This window comes from Macaca thibetana, chromosome 12, assembly GCF_024542745.1.
Source record: "Macaca thibetana thibetana isolate TM-01 chromosome 12, ASM2454274v1, whole genome shotgun sequence".
NCBI classification, from domain to species: Eukaryota; Metazoa; Chordata; class Mammalia; order Primates; family Cercopithecidae; genus Macaca; species Macaca thibetana.
The window spans coordinates 31010505-31024534 of NC_065589.1; the positions used below are offsets into that span (position 1 = coordinate 31010505).

Sequence of the window (14030 nt, forward strand, 5' to 3'; positions counted from 1 at the left end):
AGAAAACAATTCCTAATACTTGGCAATTTTATTAGGTATGAGAAGTGATGATAAGAGGATAGGAGACAGAAAATGCATTGCAAATTGCTAGCGAGCTACTGGATATATGGTGCTTCCATTAATTAAGATAAGGGAATGTAGAAGAGAAGTACACTCAGTAGTGGGTGTGGGAAGAAGAGTTATGTTCTGTTTTGTACACCTTGCTATCAAAATGAGGACTTCTGCAGACGGCTGGAAATGGATGCTGTAGCTCCATAGAGAATTCAATTCTAGATCTGAAAGTCAGTTACTGATAGATAGTATGCTAAGTAGAAGATGAATGACTTTTATACAGGAATGAGCCCATAGTCCCCCCAAAATTGTCAAGAACAAGTCTGGGGAATGCTAATGTTTATGAGGCAGAGTCTTGATAAGGTAGCAACAAAGAAAGCTTAGAAGAGCTGTTTAAAAATGTAGGAAGAAACAAGGCTGAAGTGGAAATACAGAAACCATGAAGTGATATACTATACATATCCTGTAAAATTCATACCTTAAATACTCTAAAAATATTTTTGAAATAAGTGAGATAAGCAGAATTGTGTCTCTTATTACCATAATGTTGATGGATAACCTTTAGCATTGCTTTTAGTAAAGTATACCATGATATGATGCTGTCAGCTTGGATTGAAGTATGTAATAAGAAAGATCAATGATACTTTTTATTGTGTTTACTGTGAATGGTTTTCTTTCCTTCCTTCTTTCTTTCCTTCCTCCTTTCCCTTCCCTTCCCCTTCCTTCCTTCCTTCCTTCCTTCCTTCCTTCCTTCCTTCCTTCCTTCCTTCCTTCCTTCCTGATGTAAAATATTATGTGAATTAACTAAACATTTATATATCCCTTTCTGCATTGACTACTAAAAGTCTTAGACCCATTTCTGGGGCCACCTTCTGTTAGGACCTTACTATATACACATTGTATGAATTGACTTCACCTTTCCTAGCCTGCCAAATATCTCATTTAGTTATATCAATTTTCCTTTATTTTTAATTTTAGAGACAGAGACCTACTGTGCTGCCCAACCTGGAGTGCAGTGACTATTCACAGTGCAGTCATAGCCCACTGCATCCTTGAACTACTGGCCTCAAGTAATCCTCCTGCTCAGCCTCCCAAGTAGTTGGGATTACGGGCACACTCCACTGCTTCAAATTGGATTCTTTCTTGTTAAGTGGTATAATCGTCATAAAGCATTGTAATTATTTGCTGAAACAAGAAAGAATATAAACATGAAATAATTATATATTAATTTTGGAGATTTTTGTATAACAATTTTGATCTAGTTGCAAACCTCATTCATTAAATGTTTGTTGAACTGAGTCAAAGGTAGGGTGAGAAACTGTCACTCCAGAACTCAGCTTATGAGTTTCTCTTGGTGGCAGACTTTGATCATGGTCCTATCTCTGTCTTCTGCAGTGACAAGGACGGTGTGTGCAGAACAATGTGACGGCAGATGCTACGGGCCTTACGTCAGTGACTGCTGCCATCGAGAATGTGCTGGAGGCTGCTCAGGACCTAAGGACACAGACTGCTTTGTATGTCTTCAGTTTCTCTCTTTTATTATCCTGCTCTCCTTTTGAATATTTGTTTATTACAGTAAGATCAACTTTAGCCACTTTAGGATTAAGAAAAATGCTCTACCTTCCTCGAAGTCATTCCCTCACTAGGTTGGCTATTGATTAACTAGAATTGTTCTCTTCTGCTAAATGAATTGTATCTTTCTGATATAATTTATATTACAAATGAGAGTCATTGGAGAACATATTGAGATATCTTTCTATAATCTAATAGCATCCTTTCCCAGTAATGAAGTGATTACCTGTTTATGTGGTTGCATCATTGAGTTCTGTGAGTGGGAGCAATTGCATTTTATTTCTTGAATATAAATTTCAAGATTACAGAAGATACATTTATGGGTTTCAGTATTTTCTAGTTTATATTTTTAAAGGGAATATTATTTTAAAAGTTTAAGATTTATAAACAGTTTGTTGGGGACAGTTTTTAATTATATTTTGATATCATATTCCTGACACAGTACTCTTTGTCTTTGACATACATTTCAGCAATTCTGAGTTGTATTTAACTCAATTTCATATACCCAGAACACTGGCTTAATTTTAAAGCTAAAAATCATAAAAACACACAAATGTTTATATAGTTGAAAATGAACACAGAAATTTTTTTCTCTCAAATATCCAGCAAACAAACGTATGTAGTAGAATTGAGCTTAAAAAAAAAAAAAAAGAAAGACACTTAATTCCAGCAATGAGCAAACTATATATTAAAGCTCTTATGATATAGACAGTAATTTCTTAGTTTTCTTAATACCATAAGGAATATAATCTTCTATACTCATCCTATAGTGAAACAAAAATATGTATTGCAGAAGTGGATAGGGAGGAAGAAGAAAAGGAAATAAAAATGTTACAAATTTAAAGAAGATACTCAACAGGTCTTGGACTGAGAACCTTCCTCTGTCTTTCATCAGACATAGGATGGAAGCTTGATTCTGAAGACATTGAACACTGCAGGTGGTTCATTAACAATTCCATAACAATAACAACAAACAGCAATAGCAAAAACTCTCACTTAGAAGTTTTGCACTGCAATTTTTTTCATGGTTCCATTATCATGATAAGCACGGTGCTGAGTGAGCTTCAAATTATCGTTTCATTACTTTTATGGAACGGTCCAGTGATTCCACTTTGGCTTTTGGTACAGAATGTTCAAGAATGCCAGACTAAGGCCTTGGTATAAGTTACATTGTTTTGTATGCTGTTGCAAAGCTAAATTTGTTTTATTCCTCTGGCTTATATTCCTTTGTTCCCAAGCAATCTGTGTACGACATTGCATAAAATATGTTAGTAAAGCAATTATAAGGACACATGAAGTTTTATAGCCATAAATTAAAACTTACTGAGTTTTCTAGATTGGTTTTTAATAGATTCTTCTTAGAATGTGTCATCTTAGTGAATAATGTATCATCAGTAAGTCTTGTTCTGATTATGCATCTAGTAGACCATCATCAGGGGATTGTCATGTTTATGATAAAGTGCTTGCTAAAACAACAATTGATGAAGCAAATGTTTTGAGGAAACAGAATAAATTAATGCTTATTAATAACCATATGTACTATTTATGATTAAATGTAAATCATAGCTTGAGTTTATGTTAGCTTGCTTTCCAAGGCCTAAATTATTCCTAAAAAGGCTTAATTTCTCAATTAAAAGAATTAGCTCGTCCACAATTTTGTTAATCACATATTTATATGTACTTATACCTATATTCTGTTTTTATATCAAATACCCACCTCTCAGGTGATAAAATGGTTTTTAATTTTTCCCAAATGAATTTGCAAATATTAATAAATTAAGTTATTAATATAAATATATGAGTCAGCAGAAATGAACTGTCTTCTACTTGGTGGCTTTTACTAAATGGAGTGGCATTAGGAAAAAAGCCATACTAGAAATGACATCATATTGTTTAATTACAGGCTGACTATAGCTCATTACCTCTTTACATTTTGGCATTACATGCACCGTATTTGTATTTGTCTAGTCACCAACCAGAGCCTTTTCTTTAAGTCCAATATAAATCAGCATCACAATGTTTTCTTACAGGACAATGGTGATAATTGCACTTTACATGTCACTTGGGACATGGAACTCTTTAAAATACCAGCCCAAGTGAACATCTAGCCTGTAGAATTAGGGACTTGGTTGTCAGTGCTATACTTTAAGACTAAATATAAATGCTTTGAATAAGTGTGAACTGAAATAATTTTTCACTATTAGCTAACTTTAAACCAATTCTCAGTTTAGAAATTACTGGATACATGCTAAGCACTTTAAGCTTCAGTAGCCATAAATGGCCTATTTACTGACACTGGAAAAAAAGAGTTTTATGAAATTTTAGAAACACACATGACTCTTAAATTATCAAATTTTGTAGTATTTTTGGAATTATTATAGAAAACAACCTTCTCATGTTTTGGCAGTGTTTCATTAACAAGTATTATGAAGTTTATTTGTAAATGAAAGTAATATTTGCTGTGTTGCAGGCCTGCATGAATTTCAATGACAGTGGAGCATGTGTTACTCAGTGTCCCCAAACCTTTGTCTACAATCCAACCACTTTTCAACTGGAGCACAATTTCAATGCGAAGTACACATATGGAGCATTCTGTGTCAAGAAATGTCCACGTAAGTAACAGAATAAGAATAACCAAATTAATTGGGTCATTATTTGAAATCAAAGGAATTTTATGTAAGTTTATTTTAATTTGAAACTTCTAAGAATATTATAAGTACTTTGGGCATAGGTACTATTGTCCCCATTTTATAAATAAAGAAATTACCCAAAATTTAAAGTTATTGGTGTAAAGTTTCATAGCAAAGGAATGACATGTTTGAGGTTATAAAACTCTTACTGTGGCAGGGTGCAGTGACTCACACCCGTAATCCCAGCACTTTGGGAGGCTGAGGCAGGTGAGTCACCTGAGGTCAGGAGTTCGAGACCAGCCTGACCAATATGGTGAAACCCTGTCTCTACTAAAACTACAAAAATTAACCAGGCGTGGTGGTGGGCGCCTGTAGTTCCAGCTACTCTGGAGGCTGAGACAGGAGAATTGTTTGAACCTAGGAGGTGGAGGTTGCAGTGAGCCGAGACGGTGCCACTGCACTCCAGCCTAGGTGACACAGCGAGACTTCATCTCAAAAACAAACAAACAAAAAAACAAGCAAACAAAACCTCTTACTGTTTTTACTCTATCACAATATTTTTACCTATCATACTGTTTCTCCAAAAAAGTAATTAGTTAAGTGGCAGCAAGCTATGTATTGAATAGGATCTGCTTCTAATAACAATGGATTTTTACCTAAAATTATTTCTGAGTCCTTATTTGTAACTAGAATACTTAGCATTTTATTTTTAATATCAAGTTAACCTTAAACAAAACATATATATATGCGTATATATATATGTTTAATAGCAAATTAGCCTTAAGCAAAACACACACACGCATATATATAAAGGGTATGTTCAAGGATCTTAAACAAATTGATAACATCCTGAGGATTCAAAATGACAGACTTAACTTTCATCAGGTGTTCAGGATAATATATTGACATTTACTTGAGCCTTTTATTTATTTATTTATTTATTTATTTATTTATTTGCTTTGAGTAACCAATGGGACATTTCCTTTTGGAAAGGCTGAAAAAAATCACTATGTATGTCCATATACTCATTTAAAATAATTCTTTATAGTCTATGCTATACATACAACGTGACTTACTTCACTTTGTGTATGTGATATGGCTGAGCATCCATAATACAAAAATTCAAAATCTGAAACGCTCCAAACTTTGAAACTTTTAGAGTGCTGACATGATGTCACAAATGGAAAATTTCACACCTGACCTCATGCAATGGGTCACAGTCAAAATGCACACAACGCAGTTTATTGAGTGTTCCCAAGGGGGAAAACACACACACACACACACACACACACACACACACACACACACTCAGCCCCTTTTAACTGTGGTACATCTTTTCCATGCATACCCAGATTTCCCCAGGGATGCACACCTACAAAGGGTAATGAAATGGCACGTGTGCAGGCCAGATATACCAATGGCAGGTTTTCCAAAATGCCATTTTGTGGTGTTGAAATATTGTTGGAAATGTCAAAAAGGTCTGCAGCTATCCCTCTGGGTAATAAGAGTGATAAGTAAGAATAAGAGGAAACATTTATGCTTATCTATAGCACAGAAAGTCAAGCTTTTGGAGAAAAGGAAGAATAGTGTACATATGCAACATCATAGAGAAGAGAAGAGTACAGTGTTGGTATGAACACCTTATGTGATCTGAAGGAAAATAAGGATAAACTGTTCTATACTGAAAATGATTAACGGAAGTTAATGAAAAATAGAATAGCATTGAATAAAGCTAATGATGAAGATCTTGCTTGTGTACCGAAAGAGTGGATTTGTCAACATGTAAATGAACATGCCACATAATGGTATGCTGATCATGAAACAAGCAAAGATCTAGCACAGTGAACTGAAAGTTGAAGAGAACTGTAAATATTCAACAGGCTGGACACAGAAATTTAAGAAAAGACATGGCATTAAATCTTTAGAGATTCGTGGTGACAAAACATCTGCTGATCACAAAGCAGTGGAGAAATTTGTCATTGAGTCTGTCAAGGTCATCACTGATAAAAATCTGACACTAGGACAATTTTGTGATGCTGATGAAACATCACTGTTTTGGCATTGTTCCTCCAGAAAGATATTGACCACAGTTCACTAGACAGCCTCTGCAGGAATGAAGGATGCCAAAGACAGAATAACTGTGCTGGAATGTGCTAATGCAGCAGGCACACATAAATGTAAACTTGCTGTGATAGGCAAAAGCTTGCATCCTCGCTGTTTCCAAGGAGTGAATTTCTTACCAATTATTATGCTACTAAAAAATGCATGGGTTACCAGGAACAGCTTTTCTTATTGGCTTCACCCAAACATTCTATGCTAGTACCTCCTGCTCACTGCTGGGAAGCTGAACTGGATGTTGACTGCAAGGTTTTGTTTTTCCTTGACAACTGTTCTACTCATCCTGCAGCTGAAATTCTCATCAAAAATAATGTTTATGCCATGTACTTTCCCCTAAATGTGACTTCATTAATTCAGCCATGTAAACAGATTATCCTTAGAGCAATGAAGAGTAAATACAAAAACACTTTTTTTTTTTTTTTTTTTTTTTTGAGATGGAATCTCATTCTGTCACCCAGGCTAGAATGCAGTAGCATGATCTCGGCTCACTGCAAGCTCTGCCTCCTAGGTTCAATCGATTCTCCTGCCTCAGCCTCCTGAGTAGCTGGGACTACAGGCATGTGCCACCATGCCTGGCTAATTTTTTGTATTTTTAGTAGAGACCGGATTTCACTGTGTTAGCCAGGGTGGTCTTGATCTCCTGATCTTGTGATTCACCCACCTTGGCCTCCCAAAGTGCTAGGATTACAGATGTGACCCACCCCATCTGGCCAAAAACACTTTCTTGAACAGCATGCTAGCAGCAGTGAACAGAGGCCTGGGTGTGGGAAGGTTTTCAAAGGGAGCTTAGCATGAAGGATACTGTATATGCTGTTGTCAATACTTGGAACACAATAACTAAAGACACAGTTTTGCATGCCTGGTACAAATTCTGACCTATTACTATATTCAGGAAAAAGGAGGTTACTTGGAGAGATTCCCTATGTTAAGTGATAAAAAAATATGCCCTCAGAGTTCATCAGTAAGCTGGAAGAAGTGGTTATCACAGAAGTTTTTAACATTGATAACAAGTTGTTCCTTCATTGACTGATGGTGAAATTGCAGAAGTCACTCTGAATCAAAGCGATTGTGGTAATAGTGACAATGAAAATGTTTTTAACATTGCACAAAAAGTACCTACAGATGACATGATGAAAATGTGTTATGGGCTCATTGAAGGACTAGAGCATGGTGCATTCATAACAGAACAAGAAATCATGGGAGTTTATAAAATCACAAAGAGACTTCTAAGACAAAATTCACTGTTGTTAATGGGAAGATGACCCTGGAGGAAACATTTTAAAAAGCCATCCAGCAGAAAGCCCCCTTATCCCTGTAGGACCCATTCCCTAGTTTCTCAGCTGTTTCCGCTGTTTCTTTTTACCTAAGAAAACACAGTGTATTGTAACGTTTTAATCAAAACACAGCATCATAGGTGGACACTAAAAGCCTGCATTATTTGTTGTTGCTGTTGTTTCACAGCTGATACAGGTATTCTAGTGATTCTACTGTGATACCTAGTTATTCCGAACACATTATCTTTTCACTGTGTTAGTGATATATCATTTTTTTTACTTTTACGTATTTGTATGTGAATAAGTGTAAGAATATGATTGCTTGTCAGTAGTATATAAATTTGGTGAATGACAGTGATGCCAAACAACCACAGATTGTCTATGTGGGTGACTGAGATAGTGACACCTTTGTTTCTGATGGTTCAATGTACACAAACTGTGTTTCATACCAAAAATTACTTAAAATATTGTATAAAATTACCTCAGGTCATGTGTATAAGATATATGGAATCATAAAAACTGAATATTGCTTTTAGACTTGGGGTTTATCTGCAAGGTATTTCATTATATTTGTGCAAATATTACAAAATCCAAAACATTCTGAAATCTGAAACACATCTGGTCCCAAGCATTTTTGAATAAAGTATACTCAATCTGTATAAGGAACATGGGATTAGAGTGGCTATGGATTGTGGCTTTGTTCCCTTATTAGTCATGTGATTTTTAAATAAAACCTTCAGTTCTCTATTTCTTCTTCTTTAAGATGTGGGTTATAAAAATTATATCTTCTGGCCGGGCGAGGTGGCTTATGCCTGTAATCCCAGCACTTTGGAAGGCCGAAGCAGACAGATCATGTAAGGTCAGGAGTTTGAGACCAGCCTGGCCAACACAGTGAAATCCCATCTCCACTAAAAATACAAAAATTAGCTGGTCGTGGTGGCACACACTTGTAATCCCAGCTATTTGGGAGGTTGAGGTAGGATAATACTTGTACCCGGGAGGCAGAGGTTGCAGTGAGCCAAGATCATGCAATTGCACTCCAGCCTGGGCAAAAAGAGTGAAACTCTGTTTCTCTCTCTATATATATAAATATGTATATAAATAAATATATATAAATATATATATCTTCCCTCCTTTCTTTCCAAAGCCATTATAACAATCAAAGAGATAGGATATAAGGATGAGAGGAGTAGATTTTTTATTTTTTTGGAGACAGAGTTTCATTCTGTCACCCAGGCTGGAGTGGAATGGCACAATCTCCACTCACTGCAACCTCCGTCTCCCAGGTTCAAGCAATTCCCCTAACTCAGCCTCCTGAATCACTGGAATTACAGGCAATGCCACCATGCCCAGCTAATTTTTGTATTTTTAGTAGAGTCTGGGTTCATCAACATGACAAACATATTGGCCAGGCTGTCTTGAACTCCTGATCTCAGGTAATCCACCTGCCTCGGTCTCACAAAGTTCTGGGATTGCAGGCATGAGCCACCGTGCCAGGCCGAAAGGGGTATATTATTTAAAAAGACTTTGAAAACACAATTCTAGTCATTGTTATGTAACATGTTCATATCTACTAAAATAAAAATTGTACTTTGACTTCTTTATGTATATACATAAATATATATGTGTTTCATATGTCTCTTAATTAGCATTTTAAAGTCACAGGCACACTAATGCCAAGACAGCAAAGATTTTGCATCTTAAATATTTTAATATTCACACCAGTCCTTTTCATCTAATAACCTCTTATCTAAAGTCACCCTATATGTCACCATTTACCATCCTTAGAAAACTGAGGGCTTGGCAGTATTGTAGGATGGGGCTAAATGATATTTTCCCTTTTCTTAGACATATATTATATTACTACCGAATGTACTACCTTCAAATTAGGATGCATTTCCCAAAGACAGTCAAACCTATGCTTTCTTGGAGTATTTTTTTTGGTGCTTTCCCTTTATTCAAGTCCTTTAGTTGAAGCCCAAGGGTTGGGTGAGAGCAGAAGTACCAGGTAAATTTGAACTCAAGAATTCCCCTTTTCTTTACTATAGCCTTTATAGTGGTTCACCTGAAAGCTGTCAACTCCAAACTGTAGCAAGTGGCTAAACATGAAGACCTATTGTGTGAAATTACATGACTTGTTTACTTTAAATGTGGTAACTTGCAGTCTTCCTTTCTTAAATTAGTTTATGTATCTCAAACTGCAGGGTAATTTAAAGCACTTCAGTATTTGTCTATGAAAAAATTTAAATCTCTGATGGGCCTGGCTTACATGGCTTGGTTTGCCAAATTGAAGCTTTCTCGGGAAAACAAGGACATTAAGCTTCTAAATGCAGGCCTACATTTCCTAATCCAGATTTCTGAAATTTAAAAACTCCAAAAATACATTTTCTGAAACTCATTTGGCTGCAAAACTTGAATCTAACTGATATAAGGCTAATTATACTACTTGCTCATTCCACTCGGTAGAAATGTGAAAGTGTTTCATTGTAGTGTATTTCCCAAGATGTATTAGTTGGTTCTTATGCTGCTATAAAGAAATACCTGGGGGGCACCCAAGATGGCCAAATAGGAACAGCTCCAGCCTCCAGTTCCCAGCCTGAGTGACACAGAAGATGGGTGATTTCTGCATTTTCAACTGAGGTACCGGGTTCATCTCACTGGGGCATATCAGACAGTCGGTGCTGGTCAGCGGGTGCAGCCCAACCAGCGAGAGCTGAAGCAGGGCGAGGCATTGCCTCACCTGGGAAATGCAAACGGGAAGGGAATTCCTTTTCCTAGTCAAGGGAAACTGAGACACACAACACCTGGAAAATCGGGTAACTCCCACCCTAATACTGTGCTTTACCATGGGTCTTAGCAAACAGCACACAAGGAGATTATATCCCACACCTGGCCCAGAGGGTCCCATGCCCACGGAGCCTCCCTCATTGCTAGCACAGCAGTCTGAGATCTAACTGCAAGGCAGCAGCAAGGCTGGGGGAGGGGCGCCCACCATTGCTGAGGCTTAAGTGGGTAAACAAAGCCTCCTGGAAGCTCGAATTGGGTGGAGCCCCCCTCAGCTCAAGGAGGCCTGCCTGCCTCTTTAGACTCCACCTCTGGGAACAGGGCATAGCTAAACAAAAAGCAGCAGAAACCTCTGCAGATGTAAATGTCCCTGTCTGACAGCTTTGAAGAGAGCAGTGGTTCTCCCAGTCTGGAGGTTGAGATCTGAAAACGGACAGACTGCCTGCTCAACTGGGTCCCTGACCCCTGAGTAGCCTAACTGGGAGACATCCCCCACTAGGTACAGAGCAACACCTCACACCTCACATGGCTGGGTACACCTCTGAGATGAAACTTCCAGAGCAAGAATCAGGCAGCAACACTCGCTGTTCAGCAATATTATATCTTCTGCAGCCTCCGCTGCTGATACCCAGGCAAACAGGGTCTGGAGTAGACCTCAAGCACACTCCAACAGACCTGCAGCTGAGGGTCCTGACTGTTAGAAAGAACACTAACAAACAGAAAGGACACCCACACCAAAACCACATCAGTACGTCACCATCATCAAAGACCAAAGGCAGATAAAACCACAAAGATGGGGAAAAAGCAGTGCAGAAGAGCTGGAAATTCAAAAAATCAGAGCACATCTCCCCCTCCAAAGGAATGCAGCTCATCACCAGCAATGGAACAAAGCTGTACGGAGAATGACTTTGACAAGTTGAGAGAAGAAGGCTTCAGTTGATCAAACTTCTCAGAGCTAAAGGAGGAACTACATACCCAGTGCAAAGAAACTAAAAACCTTGAAAAAAGAATGGAAGAATGGATAACTAGAATAATCAATGCAGAGAATATCATAAACGAACTGATAGAGATGAAAACCATGACACAAGAACTACGTGACAATTTCACAAGCTTCAGTAACCGACTTGATCAACTGGAAGAAAGAGTATCAGTGATTGAAGATAAAATGAATGAAATGAAGCAAGAAGAGAAGTGTAGAGAAAAAAAGAGTAAAAAGAAATGAACAAAGCCTCCAAGAAATATGGGATTATGTGAAAAGACCAAATCTACATCTGATTGGGATGCCTGAAAGTGAGGGGGAAATGGAACCAAGTTGGAAAACACTTTTCAGGATATCATCCAGGAGAATTTCCCCAACCTAGTAAGGCAGGCCAACATTCAAATTCAGGAAATACAGAGAATGCCACAAAGATACTCCTCGAGAAGAGCAACTCCAGAGAGAAAGGTCGGGTTACCCACAAAGGGAAGCCCATCAGACTAACAGCAGATTTCTCAGCAGAAGCTCTCCAAGCCAGAAGAGAGTGGGGGCCAATATTCAACATTCTTAAAGAAAAGAATTTTCAACCCAGAACTTCATATCCAGCCAAACTAAGTTTCATAAGTGAAGGAGAAATAAAATCCTTTACGGACAAGCAAATGCTTAGAGATTTTGTCACCACCAGGCCTGCCCTACAAGAGATCCTGAAGGAAGCACTAAACATGGAAAGGAACAACCGGTACCAGCCACTGCAAAAACATGCCAAATTGTAAAGACCATTGATGCTAGGAAGAAACTGTACCAACTAACGAGCAAAATAACCAGCTAATATCATAATGACAGGATCAAGTTCACACATAACAATATTAACCTTAAATGTAAATGGTCTAAAAAGTCCAATTAAAAGACACAGACTATCAAATTGGATATAGAGTCAAGACACATCAGTCTGCTATATTCAGGAGACCCATCTCACATGCAGAGACACACATAGGCTCAAAATAAAGGGATGGAGGAAGATCTACTAGCAAATGCAAAACAAAAAAAAAAAAGCAGGGGTTGCAATCCTAGTTTCTGATAAAACAGACTTTAAACCATCAAAGATGAAAAGAGACAAAGAAGGCCATTACATAATGGTAAATTGATCAATTCATCAGAAAGAGCTAACTATCCTAAATATATACGCACCCAATACAGGCGCACCCAGATTCATAAAGCAAGTCCTTAGAGACTTACAAAGAGACTTAGATTCCCATACAATAATAATGGGAGACTTTAACACCCCACTGTCAAATTAGACAGATCAATGAGACAGAAAGTTAACAAGGATATCCAGGAATTGAACTCAGCTCTGCACCAAGCACACCTAATAGACATCTATAGAACTCTCCACCCCAAATCAACAGAATATACCTTCTTCTCAGCACTACATCACACTTATTCAAAAATTGACCACAGAGTTGGAAGTAAAGCACTTCTCAGTAAATGTAAAAGAACAGAAATCACAACAAACTCTCTCTCAGACCACAGTGCAATCAAACTAGAACTCAGGACTAAGAAACTCAGTCAAAACCATTAGACTACATGGAAACTGAACAACCTGCTCCTGAATGACTACTGGGTACATGATGAAATGAAGGCAGAACTAAAGATGTTCTTTGAAACCAATGAGAACAAAGATACAACATACCAGAATCTCTGGGACACATTTAAAGCAATGTGTAGAGGGAAATTTATAGCACTGAATGCCCACAAGAGAAAGCAGGAAAGATCTAAAATTGACACCCTAACATCACAATTAAAAGAACGGGAGAAGCAAGTCAAACACATCCACAAGCTAACAAAAGGCAAGAAATAACTAAGATCAGAGCAGAAATGAAGGAGATAGAGACACAAAAAACCCTCCAAAAAATCAATGAATCCAGGAGCTGGTTTTTTGAAAAGATCAACAAAATTGACAGACCACTAGCAAGACTAATAAAGAAGAAAAGAGAGAAGAATCAAATTGATGCAATTAAAATTGATAAAGGGGATATCACCACCGACCCCACAGAAATACAAACTACCATCAGAGAATACTATAAACACCTCTACGCAAATAAACTGGAAAATCTAGAAGAAATGGATAATTTCCTGGACACTTACACTCTTCCAAGACTAAACCAGGAAGAAGTTGAATCCCTGCATAGACCAATAGCAGGCTCTGAAATTGAGGCAATAATTAATAGCCTACCAACCAAAAAAAGGCCAGGACCAGACGGATTCACAGCCAAATTCTACCAGAGGTACAAGGAGGAGCTGGTACCATTCCTTCTGAAACTATTCCTATCAATAGAGAAAGAGGGAATCCTCCCTAACTCATTTTATGAGGCCAACATCATCCTGATACCATAGTCTGGCAGAGACACAACAAAAAAAGAGAATTTTAGACCAATATCCCTGATGAACATCGATGCAAAAGTCCTCAATAAAATACTGGCAAACTGAATCCAGCAGCACATCAAAAAGCTTATCCACCATGATCAAGTGGGCTTCATCCCTGGGATGCAAGTCTGGTTCAACATATGCAAATCAATAAACATAATCCAGCATATAAACAGAACCAAAGACAAAAACCACATGATT

The 14030-nt window shown here is 37.6% G+C and overlaps 1 protein-coding gene across 5 annotated transcripts in view; it reads left to right on the forward strand.

Annotated features, from left to right (window-relative positions):
* The window catches only part of ERBB4 (erb-b2 receptor tyrosine kinase 4), a 1170744-nt gene that overhangs the window by 815363 nt on the left and 341351 nt on the right, over positions 1-14030 (forward strand). For all 5 annotated transcript variants that reach the window (XM_050751368.1, XM_050751370.1, XM_050751367.1 and 2 more), the window contains 2 exons: positions 1447-1565; positions 4094-4235. In XM_050751368.1, the coding sequence (XP_050607325.1) occupies positions 1447-1565; positions 4094-4235 (261 nt within the window). The remainder of the gene's footprint in view (positions 1-1446; positions 1566-4093; positions 4236-14030) is intronic.